The sequence below is a fragment of the Perna viridis genome, chromosome 13 (genome assembly GCF_037379345.1).
Source record: "Perna viridis isolate PV_CMFRI_1.1 ecotype Kerala chromosome 13, ASM3737934v1, whole genome shotgun sequence".
Lineage (NCBI taxonomy): Eukaryota > Metazoa > Mollusca > Bivalvia > Mytilida > Mytilidae > Perna > Perna viridis.
The window spans coordinates 20,431,065-20,447,626 of NC_142457.1; the positions used below are offsets into that span (position 1 = coordinate 20,431,065).

Here is a 16,562-nt window from a genome sequence, read left to right on the forward strand (position 1 = left end):
AAACATTTGTTTAAATATGATATACCAGTAAGTTAAATATCTTACGAATAACTTTGACACAAGACAAATATTCAATTTGAAGAAAAAATTATCCAATCCCCTTTGGCCACCAGAAAGCAATTCATTGATATCATTTATTCTTATAATTATAAGTACTACTCTCTGTCAGAATTAGGCATTGGGTGAATCGTGGTGGAAAAAAACACACGAAAGTCTAGTTTGAATGAATGTTATCTGAAATGGAGAAATAGCGTTTATTTCTTTTTTAAGTGTTAGTAAATCGAGTTAAAAATATGAAAAAACATCGTAATTCCATCTTCAAAGGGAGATTACTCACTCCCCTATATCAGTCTGATGTAACTTTGAACTGGATTTTCCACATCCTCTGACACTTCTAAGACGAGCAAAATGCCGTCTTCAATAGACCATAAACTACAATTGGAATGTCCCCATACTGTCACGTGTGTTTTTATCTGAACATGATTATTTTTTTCTTTTTTTGATGTTGTCCTCAGGCTGTTTCTTCCACTTTTAATTACATACCTAAATAAACATGGGAGTATTTGTTGTTTTAGCAATTATTATAGTTTAATTCTGAATCATTGCTAAAATTTACCTGTATATCACAGTTAAAATAGGTATAAAAGTATAATAAAGTTTATGTGCATGTACATGTATGACTGTTTAATTTCCTATAAAAAAGTACAAAAATACAAGTATTTCACATAAAATTCCATTCCTAAACGTGTAAAAATATAAATAATTTAAATACATTCCAGGACTTAAACGAAAATTATAATTCACTGTACATAAAGTTTAGTTGTTATATTGAAAATATGAGGTACAATACAATTTTGTAATTTTTGCACATTACTGCTGTGATGTTTGCCGAGCCTCAAATAACCATGCATAACCTTAATTTATATGTTCGCTTAATCAGCCTTGTTTCAGAGAAGGCTTACTTCTAAGCATTCCAGATTAAGAATAATTTCAGTCAAGAGGGCTATTTTTTTTACGCTTATGCCGTGCCATTTGAATAAAAGTCCATGTTGATGTACTACCCATTGCCCGATTCTTTAACAGAATGGCTTTGAAATCTTTGTCTAGCGATGTCAAGATCGCAGTAGTTTAACTTTTGGTCCAAGCGATTGTAGAAATATGGAGTTTGAATATTCAGTTCATTGTGTTGATTTAAGTATTTGAATGTGATACATGTGTTTATTCATTAGAATCATCATTTGTCAAGTGATTGCCGAGCAGTAAGTATAGATATATTCGATTTTATTAAAAAAAAAACAAAAACAAAAACAAAAACAAAAACAAAAAGAAATAAGTTGCGTCGGGGCCCCCAACTCTGAGTTCACCCTTTTGTATTTTATATACTAGTGGGGTTGCATATTTGATAGTACATGGGAGCAAGTCCATGTGGTTCAAGCTCATGCCGTCTGCTACCATGTATCAAGTTTCCAGCCTCTCACGCTACGATTCGCCAGTCACTGTTTACATCTCAGAAGCAGTGGTATATAAACTTGAAAACAAGATTAAATCAAGCAAAATCAATTACTGTCTTAACCTCTGTTTTCAAGACAAAATGACAGAACAATATACGCGCAAAATCAGCATTAGAAAAAAACTGGTTTAGATGACACAAACAAGGGAAAAAAATATCGATGAAACGATCAGGGCGGGTACACTCATTCTTAAAGGACACGTGTACAGTAGGAATGAATATTGAAGAATCTGACATTAGACCATATCGACATAGACAAAATAGACCATTAAAATGAGATTCTTGACTAGAAAACACAAACTGGAAGCTTGTATGAAAAGAAAAATCCTCGCAAACTTACCAAAACTTTCTGAATGAGCTTTATGATGCGCCAAATTTTGACAATGCATGATCCAATGAAGGGAAGATACTTGTGAACTTCAAGATAAAAAACAGCGGAAAATTTAGCATGTGTTTTTACACACCAACTACGCAGAACTGTAAAAGACACGTTCTCCCTGATAAAAAAAGGTTTTGAAATAATCTTATTTGTTTCCAAAATTGTCTGATTCAGATTGATTTGAAACTCTTTTTGTAATTTTGTATGTACTTTACTTGGAAGTTATGTCCGGAAATGAAACACAAGTTCACCGACATTGTTTGATTTAGAACAGCATTGGAACTTCCGGGGAAGAACGAAAATGAACACGAGCATCATTTAAAAAATGTAAGCATGTACGTAATTGTCTTAACGCAGAAGAATCATGCCGTATAGATATTTGAAAACAATATTTCATGATTATTCTAAGCAAATGCACACACCCTCTTATTTATAGAAATCTTTAAGGTTTGAAGTACCTACATCCCTGTTTACGATTGTAATTTGTAAACAAATGATTTCACCACACGTATGACATATATGTCTACATGTAGATTTGACCAGTGGCACACATTTAAGAAAGACCAATGTCTATCTTCATCGACATCTCTGGTGGAAAAAATATTATGAGTCTTTTAGAGATGTGCAATCAGTGACAAGTTTGTGTCTATGAAAAAAAAACAAAAAAAAACAACTATTTAAATTGATATGTGAACATGATGAAAACATATTACCATACTCCATGTGTGCTTGCCTTTTGATTGAAAGAAATAGAAAATGGTTACCCCCTTTCTTTAAATAAAAACAGTTTCATTGTTCATGTAGATGTACATGTACATGCAGTTTTCATTTATGCACACATATTTATACATCTATTAAAAAATGAATAATTTTTTGTGTATGTTCACACAAGAAATAAATATTTCCACATATTATCATGCAATTTAGCTTTTTGTTCTGTAATTATTATTAAAAAAATCTCACAACCTACATGTGCTGTGCTTGTATATTGACTGGTCATTACTCAGCTATGATACATGTATGTATCTTTTTTGTGTTGCTTTACTTTTTCAAAATAATCTTCAATTTTCCAATTTAAGAAATGTATGTGGCATTGTTAATATGATTAAAAAAATGATTCAAGAGAAAATGTTCTCTATAATGCACAGAATTTGGAACTATCTTACAATAGGAAGTACATGTACATATAATTAAGACATCAGACAGAAAACTATTAAGTACCCTACAAATGTAATAAAAAAAGTATAAAGAAAATATTAAAAAGATGAAAGACGAATTTAATGATGTTGAAAACACAAATGATACTAGTGTTAGGGATGTTAAAAAAATGTTTTTCATTCTTGAAAGCCAATTTTTTTCTGAATAATTCTTTTAAAAAAATTACTAAATGATAAAGGGGAGCTCTTGACTGATTTCAAACAAGTACTACGGGAAGAAAATAACTTCAATAGTTCTCTCTATGCTTCAAATAAGGTAAAATGTACCAATATGGAAGATGTAAATATTTTTTTCTTTGATGATAATATTAAGATACCAAAACTTAAAGAAAGTGTTATATGTGAAGGTCCTATCACTAGGGAAGAATGTCATTGTGCATCAGCTATTAAAACTTTCAAAAAATGGAAAAAAAGTCCTGGAACAGATGGTTTACCCACAGAATTCTATAAAATATTTTAGAACGATGTGGTCAACTTAGTTTTGGACTTACATGTTTATCAACATAGCTACATGTATGACCATAACGAAATGTCAATACCACAAAGGCAGAGCATTAATAGCCTCCTCCCCAAAGCAGAGGGAGATACAAGGTTCCTGAAAAACTTGCATCCTATGTCAAGCTAAATGTTAACTACAAGTTAATGACAAAATGCTTATCATTTAGATTAAAATATGTCCTTCCGAAATTTATACACAGTGATCACACAGGATTCATGCAATGTAGACATGTCAGTGATAATATTCCAAACATTCTAGATGTTATAGAAATTGCTGAGGAAGAAAATTTGTCCTGTATTATTTTATCTGTTGACTTCGAGGCAGGATTGGATATTTTGAGTTTTACATTTCTTCAGAAGTGTCTTATTTTCATTTTAGATCATTGTTTAAAAGATGGATTCAAATACTCTTTAAAAATATTTCAAGCTGTGTTCTAAATACAGGCTGGTCAACAGAATTTTTTTCAAATCAAGAGGAGAGTATGACAGGGTTGCCAACACTTTTTTCACGAGGGTGACAAGGTGTTTTCATATCTCAATTGACCCATGCAGGTCCGGGTGTCAAATGAATAGGCCTGCAGCAGCACTAAGCTTGTCGTAAAAGGCGACTAAATAGTGCTCAGAACCTTAGTCAGGGGCTAGGGCGCTCTGCCCACAGAGCAACTGGGTTGTGTGCTCCAGGTGGTGGAATGGGGTACCCCTGGCATGCCACAGGAGGCTAAATTGCCCGACCCTACCCACCTCTCCCTATTTCCAGTGGCAACCAAAATTTATCAACCCCATTATCCTTGTGTCTCATCTCATTTTTCATTTCATCATCATTTCATGTTCATTTTATCATCCACTTCATGTTCATTGCCTGAATATAGCTGAAATATTGCTGCTTGGGCATTAAACCCCAACAAACAAACAAACAAACATATCTCAACTTTCTTAAGTATGATGTTAATATAAATTTCATTAAATACTATGATATTATTACTGCCATTCATAGACATTATACAAAATAAGAGGTCAAAATTGAAGACCCCATTGATTAAGAATATGTTGGTTAAAGACCTATCAAAATATGTGTACAGGTTAATCAGCGAAAAATCAATTATTTCTGATGTTTTTAATGGTATGGAGAAGTGGGAAAAGAAAATAGGTGTAGAGACAAATTGTGGTGTTGTTTTTAATGAAATATATAGATCTACAAATGACATTAAACTTAGAAATTTTCAGTTCAGACTTTTACACTATATTCCCCCCCCCAAAAAAAAAAAAAAAACTTCACAAAACATGGGTGTGAAAAAATGGTAGCTCTTGTAATTTTGGTAATGAAGAGGAATATTCTCTTCTGCATTATTATTGAGATGTCCTATTGCAAAACAGGTTTGGGAAGTGTTCAAATTATGGCTAATTCAGACCTTCAATATGGAAAATTTGATTTAACACCAAAAGAGACTATTATGGGCATTATTTCTGGAGAAATATCATCCAGACACAAATTGGTTCCTTTTTTACTCCTTCTAGCAAGAAATTATAGCAAATGGACAAACAGTCTTCCTATTTGAACAATTTTAAACTAAAGATAAAACAAACAGGGAGAAAAAAATAAATGTCATGGTTGAAAATGAATTATGTAGCATAATTAAAAGTGGGAAATTTTGGAAGATATAGATAATCTGTATTGTACATGTATAACATTAATGTTTTGGAAATTCCATCGAAAAGTCTGAGGTTTTCTCCTAAATTTTTATTCTTTATATATGTCTTAAGTATCACAGTTTTCATGATATTAAGTACAATTGCTAAATACCTTACATAAGTTTATGCATGCAGGTCATTCATAAAAAATGTCTTATCACTAAGTCTTATATCATTAATTGGTGGTATTATGTTCCTCCTTCATTTGATGTTTGTACAAATAATATTTTTGTCTGTATCTGTCTGTTTATATAATACTTATTAAAATTTGCAAAACAAAAACAAAAAAAAATAAAATAAAATGAAAAATAAGAGAGAAAAAAAAAGAATATGTGTGTGTCCCATTTTGCACCGGTAACGAGCCGTCCATAATTTTTGACCGGTCCCTTTGTTCTGGAAAGACTACATCTTACCATCGGAGAGCCTTCCTTTTAACAAACCATTCAGGGTACACTGACATATCCTCGTATTCACTGAAATCATGAAAATATGAACATGATTTATTATTTTTTTATCAAAGATAGTGATGGAAAGAGTGTTGGTGCTAACACGATATGGCTTTTGGAAATGTTAAAATATGCATTGTAATATTTCATCGACATAATAAAACTTGTATTACATATGCATCAAAAACTAAGCTTGTGACTCCCTTCCCTAGAATCATCCATAAATTCGTGCAACTTTGTTTCCAAAGTTATCCAGAGCTATATACGGAATGATAATATATATCTTATACATAATTTGAGAAATACACTTCGATTCCCTTTACAAAATCACTTGTACATTGTTGTATGTACTTCCGTCAAGATTCATCATTTGTCAAATAGTTTCTGTGCAGTAAATTGATGTATTCGATTTTATATGAAAAAAAAATGAGTAAATGAGTTGAAGCGAGGCTATCCCAAATATTGGATCACCCTTTTGTATTTTATGTACTAGTGGGGCTACATATTTGAGAAAGGAGCAAGTCCATGTGTTATAAGCTCGTGCCGTCTGCTACCATGTTTCAAGATTCCCGCCCATCACGCTAGCTACAATTCGCCAGTTACTGTTCACATCTCAAATGTGGTATATAAACTTGAGAACAAGATTAAATCAAGCAAAATCAATAACATCCTTAACCTCTGTTTTCGAGACAAAATGACAGAACAATATACACGCAAAATCAGCAATAGAAAAACTGGTTTAGATGACACAAACAAGGAAGAAAAATATCGATGAAACGATCCAGGTGGTACACAGGGGCTTGGTGAGTATTTTTAGTAACATATATGCCCGCTAGGCAATGGGAACCTCGGAAAAAACCTAAAGGGAATTTACAAGTTGCCTACCGCCTTTTTTCAAATTGAGTTTTTTTCTCGCCAGAAATCGCTATTTGACTTATTTCCGGTCGCCAAAATCGAGTTGAGATATTCTATTTCTGTAATAAACCAACCCTACACTCTAAACTTATCTTTAAACATCGATTTACCCAGTTTTTTCACCAGATTCCAGACGACGGACGACTACTATGACCGGAAGTGAAAGTATTGGCGCTCTGCAGTAAATACTTCCCTTCGTGTGTTTTCGGGAGTTTTCATTAAGATATCGATAAATACCAACATGCACCGAAAAAAAGTACGGGAAATGAACGAAGAACAGACCCAAGTCCTAATCTTTGCAGAAAAAGGCCACAACTTGTTTCTGACCGGCGCAAACGGGACTGGAAAGACTTATACACTTGGGAAAATAGTAGATATTCTGTTAACTGATGGTTGCTATTACAGCTTCCACGAGGAAAGCGGCCAGTGTTCTTACAGAAAAACTCTGCGATAACAGTACAGTGACAACTATTCACAGGTTTTCAGTGATTTTAGATGGACGCTATCAAAATGAAGAAATTTTAAAATTAATGACTGAAAGTGAACATTTTGAAAGACAAAGATCTAATATTACTAATGTAAACACTGTAATCATTGATGAAATATCCATGATCAGTTGAAAGACCATCGATCAACTGGAGTTTCTCTTCAGGAACATCAGAAAAGTTAATAAACCATTTGCTGGGATCCAGATAATTTTAAATGGAGACTTGAGGCAGCTACCACCAGTCCCAAACAAAGAGAATTTCATCTCATTTTTATAATATCAGCTGGGACAGTCATTTGATTCTGAAGCAAGTAAGGTTTGCAGGTTTTGAAAAAATAAATCTTGATCTGTCATAACATATCAGAAAAAAAAGTCTTCTGTCCTTAATTATTTATAAATTTTATTACACATCAGAAAAAAAATTGCCTAAATACTGTAATTTCAGAATTTTTTGTGAGCACTTAGTACAATTCTTGAATGATGGAAGCAAATGCGATTGAAAAATAATGCAATTCCACAGAACCATACATTGAATATTATGGACTTGAATTTAGAATGCTAGTTCTAACTATTCTGATTCGTGCCCAGTCACATTTTTCAAATTAATAAAAACGCACAAAAAAATTTCTGAATTTACAGTATTTACACCCACTCCTTCAACAATTGCATGCAACTTGTCACCTACACAGAAAGAAAACCATAATGCAGGTTGATCAATAACGCAGTCCTAGTATGGATGATACAATTTACAAGAGCGCTTGCAGAAAATAGGCAATTTCATCACACTAACTCAAGTAGGGAAATATATGGAGTCGGCTAATTCATAAGGGTAAGCAGCTCCGGTTCTATGTATACATGCATGTACATGTATACTTGCAACACCTTCTGTGGATTAACATCAGATAAGAATATAAAAATATAAAAGTGAATTTTATATGGCCTTAGAGAAGGACTTTTTACTATCTTTGTGTGTGTGTGTGTGTGGGGGGGGGGAGGAGGAGTAGGAGCAATAAAAATATGAATGATAAGTGATAAGTTTAACAATTATGGATAAGAAGGATACATAATATTTCATAATCGGCCTTAGGTAGCAGGATATATTTGCTATAATTTATTTCAAAGAAGTATTTGTATTTTTAAGTTTAGAAAAGGGGGCGTGCAATATTTTTTCCCAATGGTTTACTTCTGTTAATTAAATCTTTTATGGCTTCATAATATTTTATAAATTTAACAGAATCATACCAAGACACTGTTAAACAGTCATTTTGCATGTTGTTAAAAGTTGTATATTTTTTCACTGTATTTTTTCACTTTGTATTTCCCACCAAAATCATTTACTGCGGAGTTGTCTTTCGGGACTTACCGAGGGTGTTCATCTCTTGAACTGGATGCATCGAGACATTTTCCGAGTATTTCCTGCACTTCCGGTCATAGTAGTCGTCCGTCGTCTGGAATCTGGTGAAAAACTGGGTAAATCGATGTTTAAAGATAAGTTTAGAGTGTAGGGTTGGTTTATTACAGAAATAGAATATATCAACTCGATTTTGGCGACCAGAAATTAGTCAAATAGCGATTTCTGGCGAGAAAAAAGGCGGTAGGCAACTTGTAAATTCCCTTTAGGTTTTTTCCGAGGTTCCCATTGCCTAGCGGGCATATATGTTACTAAAAATACTCACCAAGCCCCTGTGGGTGGTACACTCGTTCTTAAAGGACACTTGTACAGTAGGAATCAGACATTAACGCACCGACTTGGACCAGCAATATTGACATAGACAAAATACACCATTAAAATAGTGAGATTTGTGACTAGAAAACACTAACTCTAAGCTTGTAGTAAAAAATTTTGAAAGGAATACAGTAAAAGAGGATCTCTCACAAACTAACCAAAGCTTCTTGAATGAGCTTTATAATACGTCAAATACAGACAAGGCATGATTCCATTAAGGGCAGACATTGCATGATTCCATTAAGGGCAGACGTTGCATGATTCCATTAAGGGCAGAAAATGCATGATTCCATTAAGGGCAGACAATGCATGATTCCAGGGCAGACAATGCATGATTCCATTAAGGGCAGACATTTGTAAATTTCCTGTTTGACTTGAATCTCTTTTTATTTGCATTTTTATGTACTTTACTTGGTAAGTAATGTCCGGAAATGAAACACAAGTTTAATGTATCATTGTTTGATTTAGAATTGCATTGGAACTTCCGGTGAAGAAAGAAAGTAAACGCCAGTCTTTTAAATCAAGGAGTTAGAATTAACTCCTTGTTTAAATCAAAGACTAAAGTCTTCAAAGTCGCTTATCGCCATATATTCTCGGCCACTGATTTTAGCTTTCACCATTCGAAATAGCACGAATGCGATATGCTAAAAAATCGGGTGACTTCCGATAAAATCTTGGTTCCCTTGATATGATTACTCTTTCGTAACCGTGATGACCCGAATGTTTTCAGTTACTCGGAACCAGATTACACAACTGGAAATAGCTATATATAGATATTGGGGTCCTGAAAATATATGACATACATAGTCATTTGTAACGAGCCCCCGTGTTTGAATCGGGAACTGAGTAATACTACATAAATTCAATGCTAACCGATCATTTCATCTTCATTCCAGACCCGTGCAGGTCCGGGTTTCAAAAGAATAGGCCTGCAGCAGCGCTAAGCTCGTCGTACAAGACGACTAAATGGTGCTTAGAACCCTAGCTGGGCGGCTAGGGCGCTCTGCCCACAGAGCAACTGGGTTTTGTGCCCCAGGTGGTGGAATGGGGTTCCCTGGCGTGTTACATGCTGGGTTGTCGGGCTATAATACGGAAAACCTGACCGTAAACCATAGTAGTGCACCATGTTGGGAAAGATGCCACGTTCCTCGCACGTTAAAAAACACTACTGTGGTATTCTCCTTGACTAGGAACCATAGGGCTCCGCCACAGGAGGCTAAATTGCCCGACCCTATCCACCTCTCCCTATTTCCAGTGGCAATCAAAATTTCTCGACCCCATTATCCTTGTGTCCCATCCCATTTTTCATTTAATCATCCACTTCATGTTCATCGCCTGAATATAGCTGAAATATTGCTGCTCGGGCGCTAAACCACAACAAACAAACAAACAAACAAACATCTTCATTCCATCTGCGCCACGAAATCTGATTTGTTCAACGTGTCACAGTTTTCTTTCCTTTTTCGTCTATCCCTGACTTTACTTTTTATGAGCAATTCGGAGGTTGTTTCTAGAAAAGCAGAGGACGCTTACCCTACTGGTGCACCTGGTCCCTGCTCCCATATTTAGTGGAGTCCGAGTTGCTCATTTGCTTTTGTTTCTTTGTATGTATGATTTTAATTACTTTATATTCTTTGTTGTGTATGTCTGTTTGCCATGTCTGGTATTTGTCCCTGGATTACATTCTTTTGATTACCGCGATAAACTTGATTCCCTCGATTACTCTTCAATATAAACTTCCCTTTCTCATACAAGCAAACAAAAAAACAAAAAAAACACAGAGACATGTGTCGCTCATGATGTTGACCAAGGAACCTGATTAGGAATTAGATTTAACAACTGCCAATGAATATTCATAGATATCGAGGCCGTGCTATTGTATATGACCTATATAGTCTTGCAACGACCCACCTGTGCCTGAATCGGAAACTGGACAATGTTCATTGCTAACCGATCATTTCATGTAAACTTCCCGTTTTCAGACAAGCAAGAAACACACATAGAACACACGTGTATGATATTTAAGATGTACATTTTTATCTCGTATGAAGCTAGAACTATGACGCTGTGGCGGTAAACACAGCGAAGACCCGTAGCGTTACGTGGCGTATAACTCTATACATGTATTTATGCAAATTATATGCGAATATTAAGTACTGAAATTACGAGCGCAAGAAGTCGCTAATATTGTTAACGACTTCTTACACTCGTAATTTCAGTACTTAATATTATATAGAAATGTAAGCATGTGCATAATTGTCTTGACGCAGAAGAATTTTTGAAAACAATATTTCATGATTATTCTAAGCAAATGCATACACCCTCTAAAAGTTAATATAGATGTACATGTACACAGATTAATACACGATAGGTGCACATGTATACATGTACATGGACAGGAAGATTTACATGTTTGGGTTTATGATATAAAAAAATGTTCAAAAATGAATATTTTCACGCAAGAAATAAATAATTTCCAAATATTATTGTAATAGGGGTAGTAAATACAAATTTATCAGGTTCACTATACACTTTATTAGATGTCTAAACATTCAACCCTTCAATTACATAAAAAAACATCTTTTTGATATCGCATAAGACAATATACATAGACAAATAGACATATCACACACAGAAAACTTTTAGAGTCCTTACATTTCAATAATTGAACACACAGCTTAGCCATTCTACTCAAAAGTATGTATCATACTAAATATAACGAGTAACTCTAATATACACTATCAATATACCAAATATCAAATATAGGAATTAGACAGCTATATACATGTAAATAGCTTAACTCTCAATACAAAAATTACAAGACAAACACAAACCCTCAATTACCTGTCTATGGCACCATACTATAGGTTACAGACCACCAATTCAACCAATGAGCATTTGGAACGTACGCAAAAATAGTCCTACGCAGAAATCACCCCTGTTCCTCATAGTGCTGTGAAAAAAGTTCTCATCTTATTTAAAAAATTTAAACAGTTTCTGAAAGGAAAAACATTTCTGTACATTTTATAGGTGCATTTTGCTTCTTGTGATGTGAAGCCTAATCTCCATAATGATTTTTAAATATACCCCTATCTTATGAAAACACTTGGATTTCCCATGCTATTTATAGACCCTTCACTTCCACTGACCAGTACTGCACTCAAGTCTGCTAACCCCACATGCCATTCTGAGGATTGTGAGCTGACATATGTAGAATCATGCTGATATATAGTCCTCTGCAGGTTAAAGTTAAGGTAAAGTCCAGAGAAGCCATTGAATATTGTGAAATTAGCATAGAAGCCTATGGGAAGTGGAATTAGTGGTTTTTAGCCTATAACTATAATGTACCATATCATGAAAAAAAAAACATCAAAACACTAGTATCATACAATATAAATTATAGATAGCACACATAAACTTTTGCTTAGTGTTTCATGAATTACATCGGACAGCCTGAGTTTTTATCCTTTAACAAACCATTCAGGGTACACTAAAATCATGAACCGGTTTTATTATTTTTTTTATCAAAAATAGTTATGGGAGGAAGGTTGTTGCTAACATGACCTGTTTTTTTGCAATATTAAAAAATGAAGTTCAATTAAGGGTGCTAATTCAATGTGTATATTTCATCGACATTATAAGACTTTAATTACAAATGCATCAAAAATTAAGCTTGTGCACCCCTTTTCCCTCGAATGCGTCGAATCATCCATGAATTCGTGCACCTTTGTTTCCAAAGTTTTCCATTATACAGTTATAAAAGAAATGATAATAAATATCTAATGCATAATTTGAAAAATGCACTTCGATTCCCTTTTCAAAATCACCTGATTGTACTATCAGTTAAAATATACTCATTTATTGATAAATTAATTTTATCATTTTAAGTACACACATATTACATATAAATACAAAAGATAACAAATTATTAAAAAATATATAAATTAATTGTAACATTCCGTCAGACATGTTCCGAATATTGAATTTTAGCCGTCTGCTACCAGGCGCGTGTCGTCTGATTCCTAGCTCGTGCCGTCTGCTACCATGTATCAAGTTTCCCGCCCCTCACGCTACGATTCGCCAGTCACTGTTTACATCTCAGAAGCAGTGGTATATAAACTTGAAAACAAGATTAAATCAAGCAAAATCAATTACTGTCGAAATGCCAGAATCTGATGGCAAAAGTTCTACTTTGGAAGGTATTTCTCAATTACAGGTAGGTCACACATATACATGTACATTTTAGAAAGTTTTGCTTAAATCAATATTACGAAAATTCACAAGCCTATCATATGAAAACGGTTTATTTATAATTTACACGATTTATCTATTGTAACTCCTACATTGATCTAATTTGAAGAGATAACTTTTCGTATTTGACCAGATTTTTACCGTGTAATCGAGTAATTCATACAGGAAAATTATCTACACTTGCACGATCTGCGGGGATGTTGAAAATGTTGTAAAATGAAAAAAAAATGCAAAAATACATTGTACTTACCGAATGCGTTAATTAAGCAAAATCGCTGAAAAAAATAAGTGTAATTCTTGCTATTGTATGTGTCGTATGATATAGTTAGTAAATTCTAATTAGAAACTTTTGATACTGGGATTTCCGGAGACATTTAGCAGTTATTCAGAAATGAAGAAATAAAATGAAATTCTTCAATTTCATCTAAATCAATTTATAAATATATCATCGTTCCACCAGAGAAAAACGTTAATTTCAAGAATTTGATGAAATTTTCTAGTTTTCATTTTAAACTCATGAAATTTATTACAAAATTGACTATAGTCTCCTTAGGATGAACAAAACAATATTATGGCATTATTGGAGCTGATGGAATCAAAATAAAATATGCGTGAGATCCTATAGATACAGGGACTTGGATTTTTCTTATAAGTGAATAGAAGTAGCTAGCTGTGGTTGGAACATTTATTTTATTTCCTGCCGACATCTCACAATTTCATACTATATTGTTCTATATGTTACATGTAAATGTCAATTTAGATCTTGCTTATGTGCTTAACATGTAAGTTCAATGTAACATGATGTTAAAATTGTAATATATCATATGTATCATGCCGTCACGGGCCCATTTATATGGATAATAAAAGTTCTTCCGTACTAGGCGGTAGGAAGCGGTACGATTGGCACTGCTGCAACCCTGCCAAGAATTTCAAGTCAATGACACAGTACCATAATTTTGTATATATATATTACTTTTCTGAAAATTTACTGTCTGTCTTACCAATAAAAAATACCTTCCTACCCCAGTGATGTACATTGTATAGGGTTCATAAGGTAGATGTATGTTGTGTTGATCGGATGTAGTAAAACATTTATTGTGGAGAAATTCTATAGATTTATACTGACCCACCTCTTTTCCGAATGTCTTTTCATTCTGTTTTACTGTGGCGAGATAATGTGCACACTAGAACATATCCCCTGAATCTCCAATATCAGGAAGACAAAATGTACACACTATTATTCTCTTAGAACGAAGCAAAATAGAAAAACGACTACATTTAAATAGTCCAATTTTTTACTTTACCTAGCTCTCGGGTTATTGGATCAAGGAAAGTTTACAAGTGTAAGGAGATACCAGTAAATACAGTAAAGAACTACAATGTATCTATTGAAGAATTTGACGTGAAAACTTTTTCGCCTAGTACAACCTGCCAATTTAAACGCGTTTTGTACAGACTGACATTTTATCTAACTTTAAAAAAAAGTTATTTAAAAGGTTTATTGAAGAAAATGTAGCCAGACATGTTACCACTCTAGTCGCACCTAATGGTCATATTTCACTTGTTTGCCATTTATTGCATAATCTTAAAGTACATGTAGAATAATATCCGATTGTACTTAAGTACCAGTTCACATAAAATTCAGGCACTACCAATGGTCGTGATCGATTCATGGTGTAGAAAAATCCACAAAACAAACCACGCTTTTTTCGGCCTATAAAACTATACTTTCACATAACTGTAATCATTTCTGCATTAAGATTTGCATTTTTTAGAAAATCATAATCAACCAATTGAAACCAGATCAAGAACGGTAACTCTTGCAATGAACCAAATTTCATGTACAATAAAAAAAAATATCTCAAAAGCGCGACGACCAAATAAAAAAAAAGACTGGTTATTTAATCAGTAACTGTTTCTGAACTGGAAATAAACCGAATTCGGTTGGTTTTTGACATGCATGAATATTTTATGTCCGATTTTTATAGAGACCGCTACTTTTAAGTTTCATACAGACGTTCCAACGTCAGGACAAGCATGCAATCGATTACCATTACAATTGTTCACTTGTACATTTGTCCTATAAAACGTATACCTGATCTTGTTTTAGGGATTTTATATAATTTGTTAATCCTCTGAATTTAAAATAAATAACTTTAATAACAGTATTACATGTTAGGACTTCCTAATATGGTATAGATGGTGTTCATCTGTAACTGTGCAAATGGGTTATATACGTTCATAGATTTACACAGTCTGCATCACTTACTAAAAAGTAAATGTAACGTCCCTTAACGTAAGGTTTAAAGTTCATGTTAATGCATGGCTTAAATATAACCTTGACGTAAGTTTTTAAGCTAATTCGTGGCTAAAATGTAACCTTGACGTAAGGTTGAAAGTACATGCTAATTCGTGGCTTAAATGTAACCTTGACGTAAGGTTTTAAGCTAATTCGTGGCATAAATGTAACCTTAACGTAAGGTTTAAAGTACATGCTAATTCGTGGCTTAAATGCAACCTTGAAGTAAGGTTTTAAGCTGATTCATGGCTTCAGTGTAACCTTGACGTAAGGTTTTAAGCTAATTCGTGGCATAAATGTAACCTTAACGTAAGGTTTAAAGTACATGCTAATTCGTGGCTTAAATGCAACCTTGAAGTAAGGTTTTAAGCTGATTCATGGCTTCAATGTAACCTTGACGTAAGGTTTTAAGCTAGTTCGTGGCTTATTTGAAAACCCTTTCAGCCCATCCTTAGTTGTGAAAATACCCTGTTGAAATTGTTTAAGCCAATGTTACACTCATTTTTGTTTGTTTGTTTTTTTTAAAGGTGTAGTTCTTAACCATAAAACGTATTTGCGCGACGGTTTTTATTTCGGATGTTTACCTTGGCAACGCAGTATTCGTATTGCGCTTGTAAACATCCAAATGAAAATCGTCGCACAACTACCAGGTATTCTTTATAAAGGACTAGAGGGTGGGGAGGATGACCATGTGGCCAAGGTGCTAGATTTTAAAAGACAAAGTTGACACCCTTGCGACACCGAGTCCCACACTCGTGTAGATTTCAGTGCACTTACCCTTACTCGATTTTCCATTCTGTATTATCGGGTTACCTCCACAAACTTGTTAGCTTTGAGTAAAGCTCATATTAGCCAAACAGTTGTGCATTTCACCGTCGAATAGAAAGCTCTACAGAACTGATGGTAATTATTTTCTTTGTCGGCATACTTAACGACATTATATTATTTGCGTTTAAATCTCTTATTTTCAATAGCGGTGAAAATATATTGTATACATCTTCCAGTTCGGGAGTTGTCTTCCCTTTAGAGTAAATACATTGTATGTTGTAAAGGTTTAGACAATACATGTTCATGTTGTTGTTAAAAAAAACCTGAAGGTACCGATAGTATAGCAAACTAAATGGCTTCTCTACATACGTGGATTT

At 33.9% G+C, this 16,562-nt stretch overlaps 1 protein-coding gene and 2 long non-coding RNA genes across 3 annotated transcripts in view; 1 reads left to right on the forward strand and 2 right to left on the reverse strand.

The window, feature by feature from the left end:
• Positions 1-203: 203 nt before the first annotated feature.
• Positions 204-6,817, reverse strand: LOC148599887 (uncharacterized). Its single transcript, XR_015918221.1, has 3 exons — positions 6,765-6,817; positions 5,707-5,766; positions 204-543 (listed from the first exon to the last, which is right to left on the reverse strand). It is a non-coding gene; the product is annotated as an uncharacterized LOC148599887 (long non-coding RNA).
• A 6,017-nt stretch (positions 6,818-12,834) lies between these two features.
• Positions 12,835-16,562, forward strand: part of LOC148599888 (carnosine synthase 1-like) — a 36,388-nt gene continuing 32,660 nt past the window's right edge. Inside the window, exon 1 of the mRNA XM_088559491.1 lies at positions 12,835-13,083. Coding sequence (XP_088415617.1) covers positions 12,835-13,083 — 249 coding nt within the window. The remainder of the gene's footprint in view (positions 13,084-16,562) is intronic.
• Positions 12,849-15,973, reverse strand: LOC148599889 (uncharacterized). The gene is made up of 3 exons (XR_015918222.1): positions 14,249-15,973; positions 13,369-13,393; positions 12,849-12,986 (listed from the first exon to the last, which is right to left on the reverse strand). It is a non-coding gene; the product is annotated as an uncharacterized LOC148599889 (long non-coding RNA).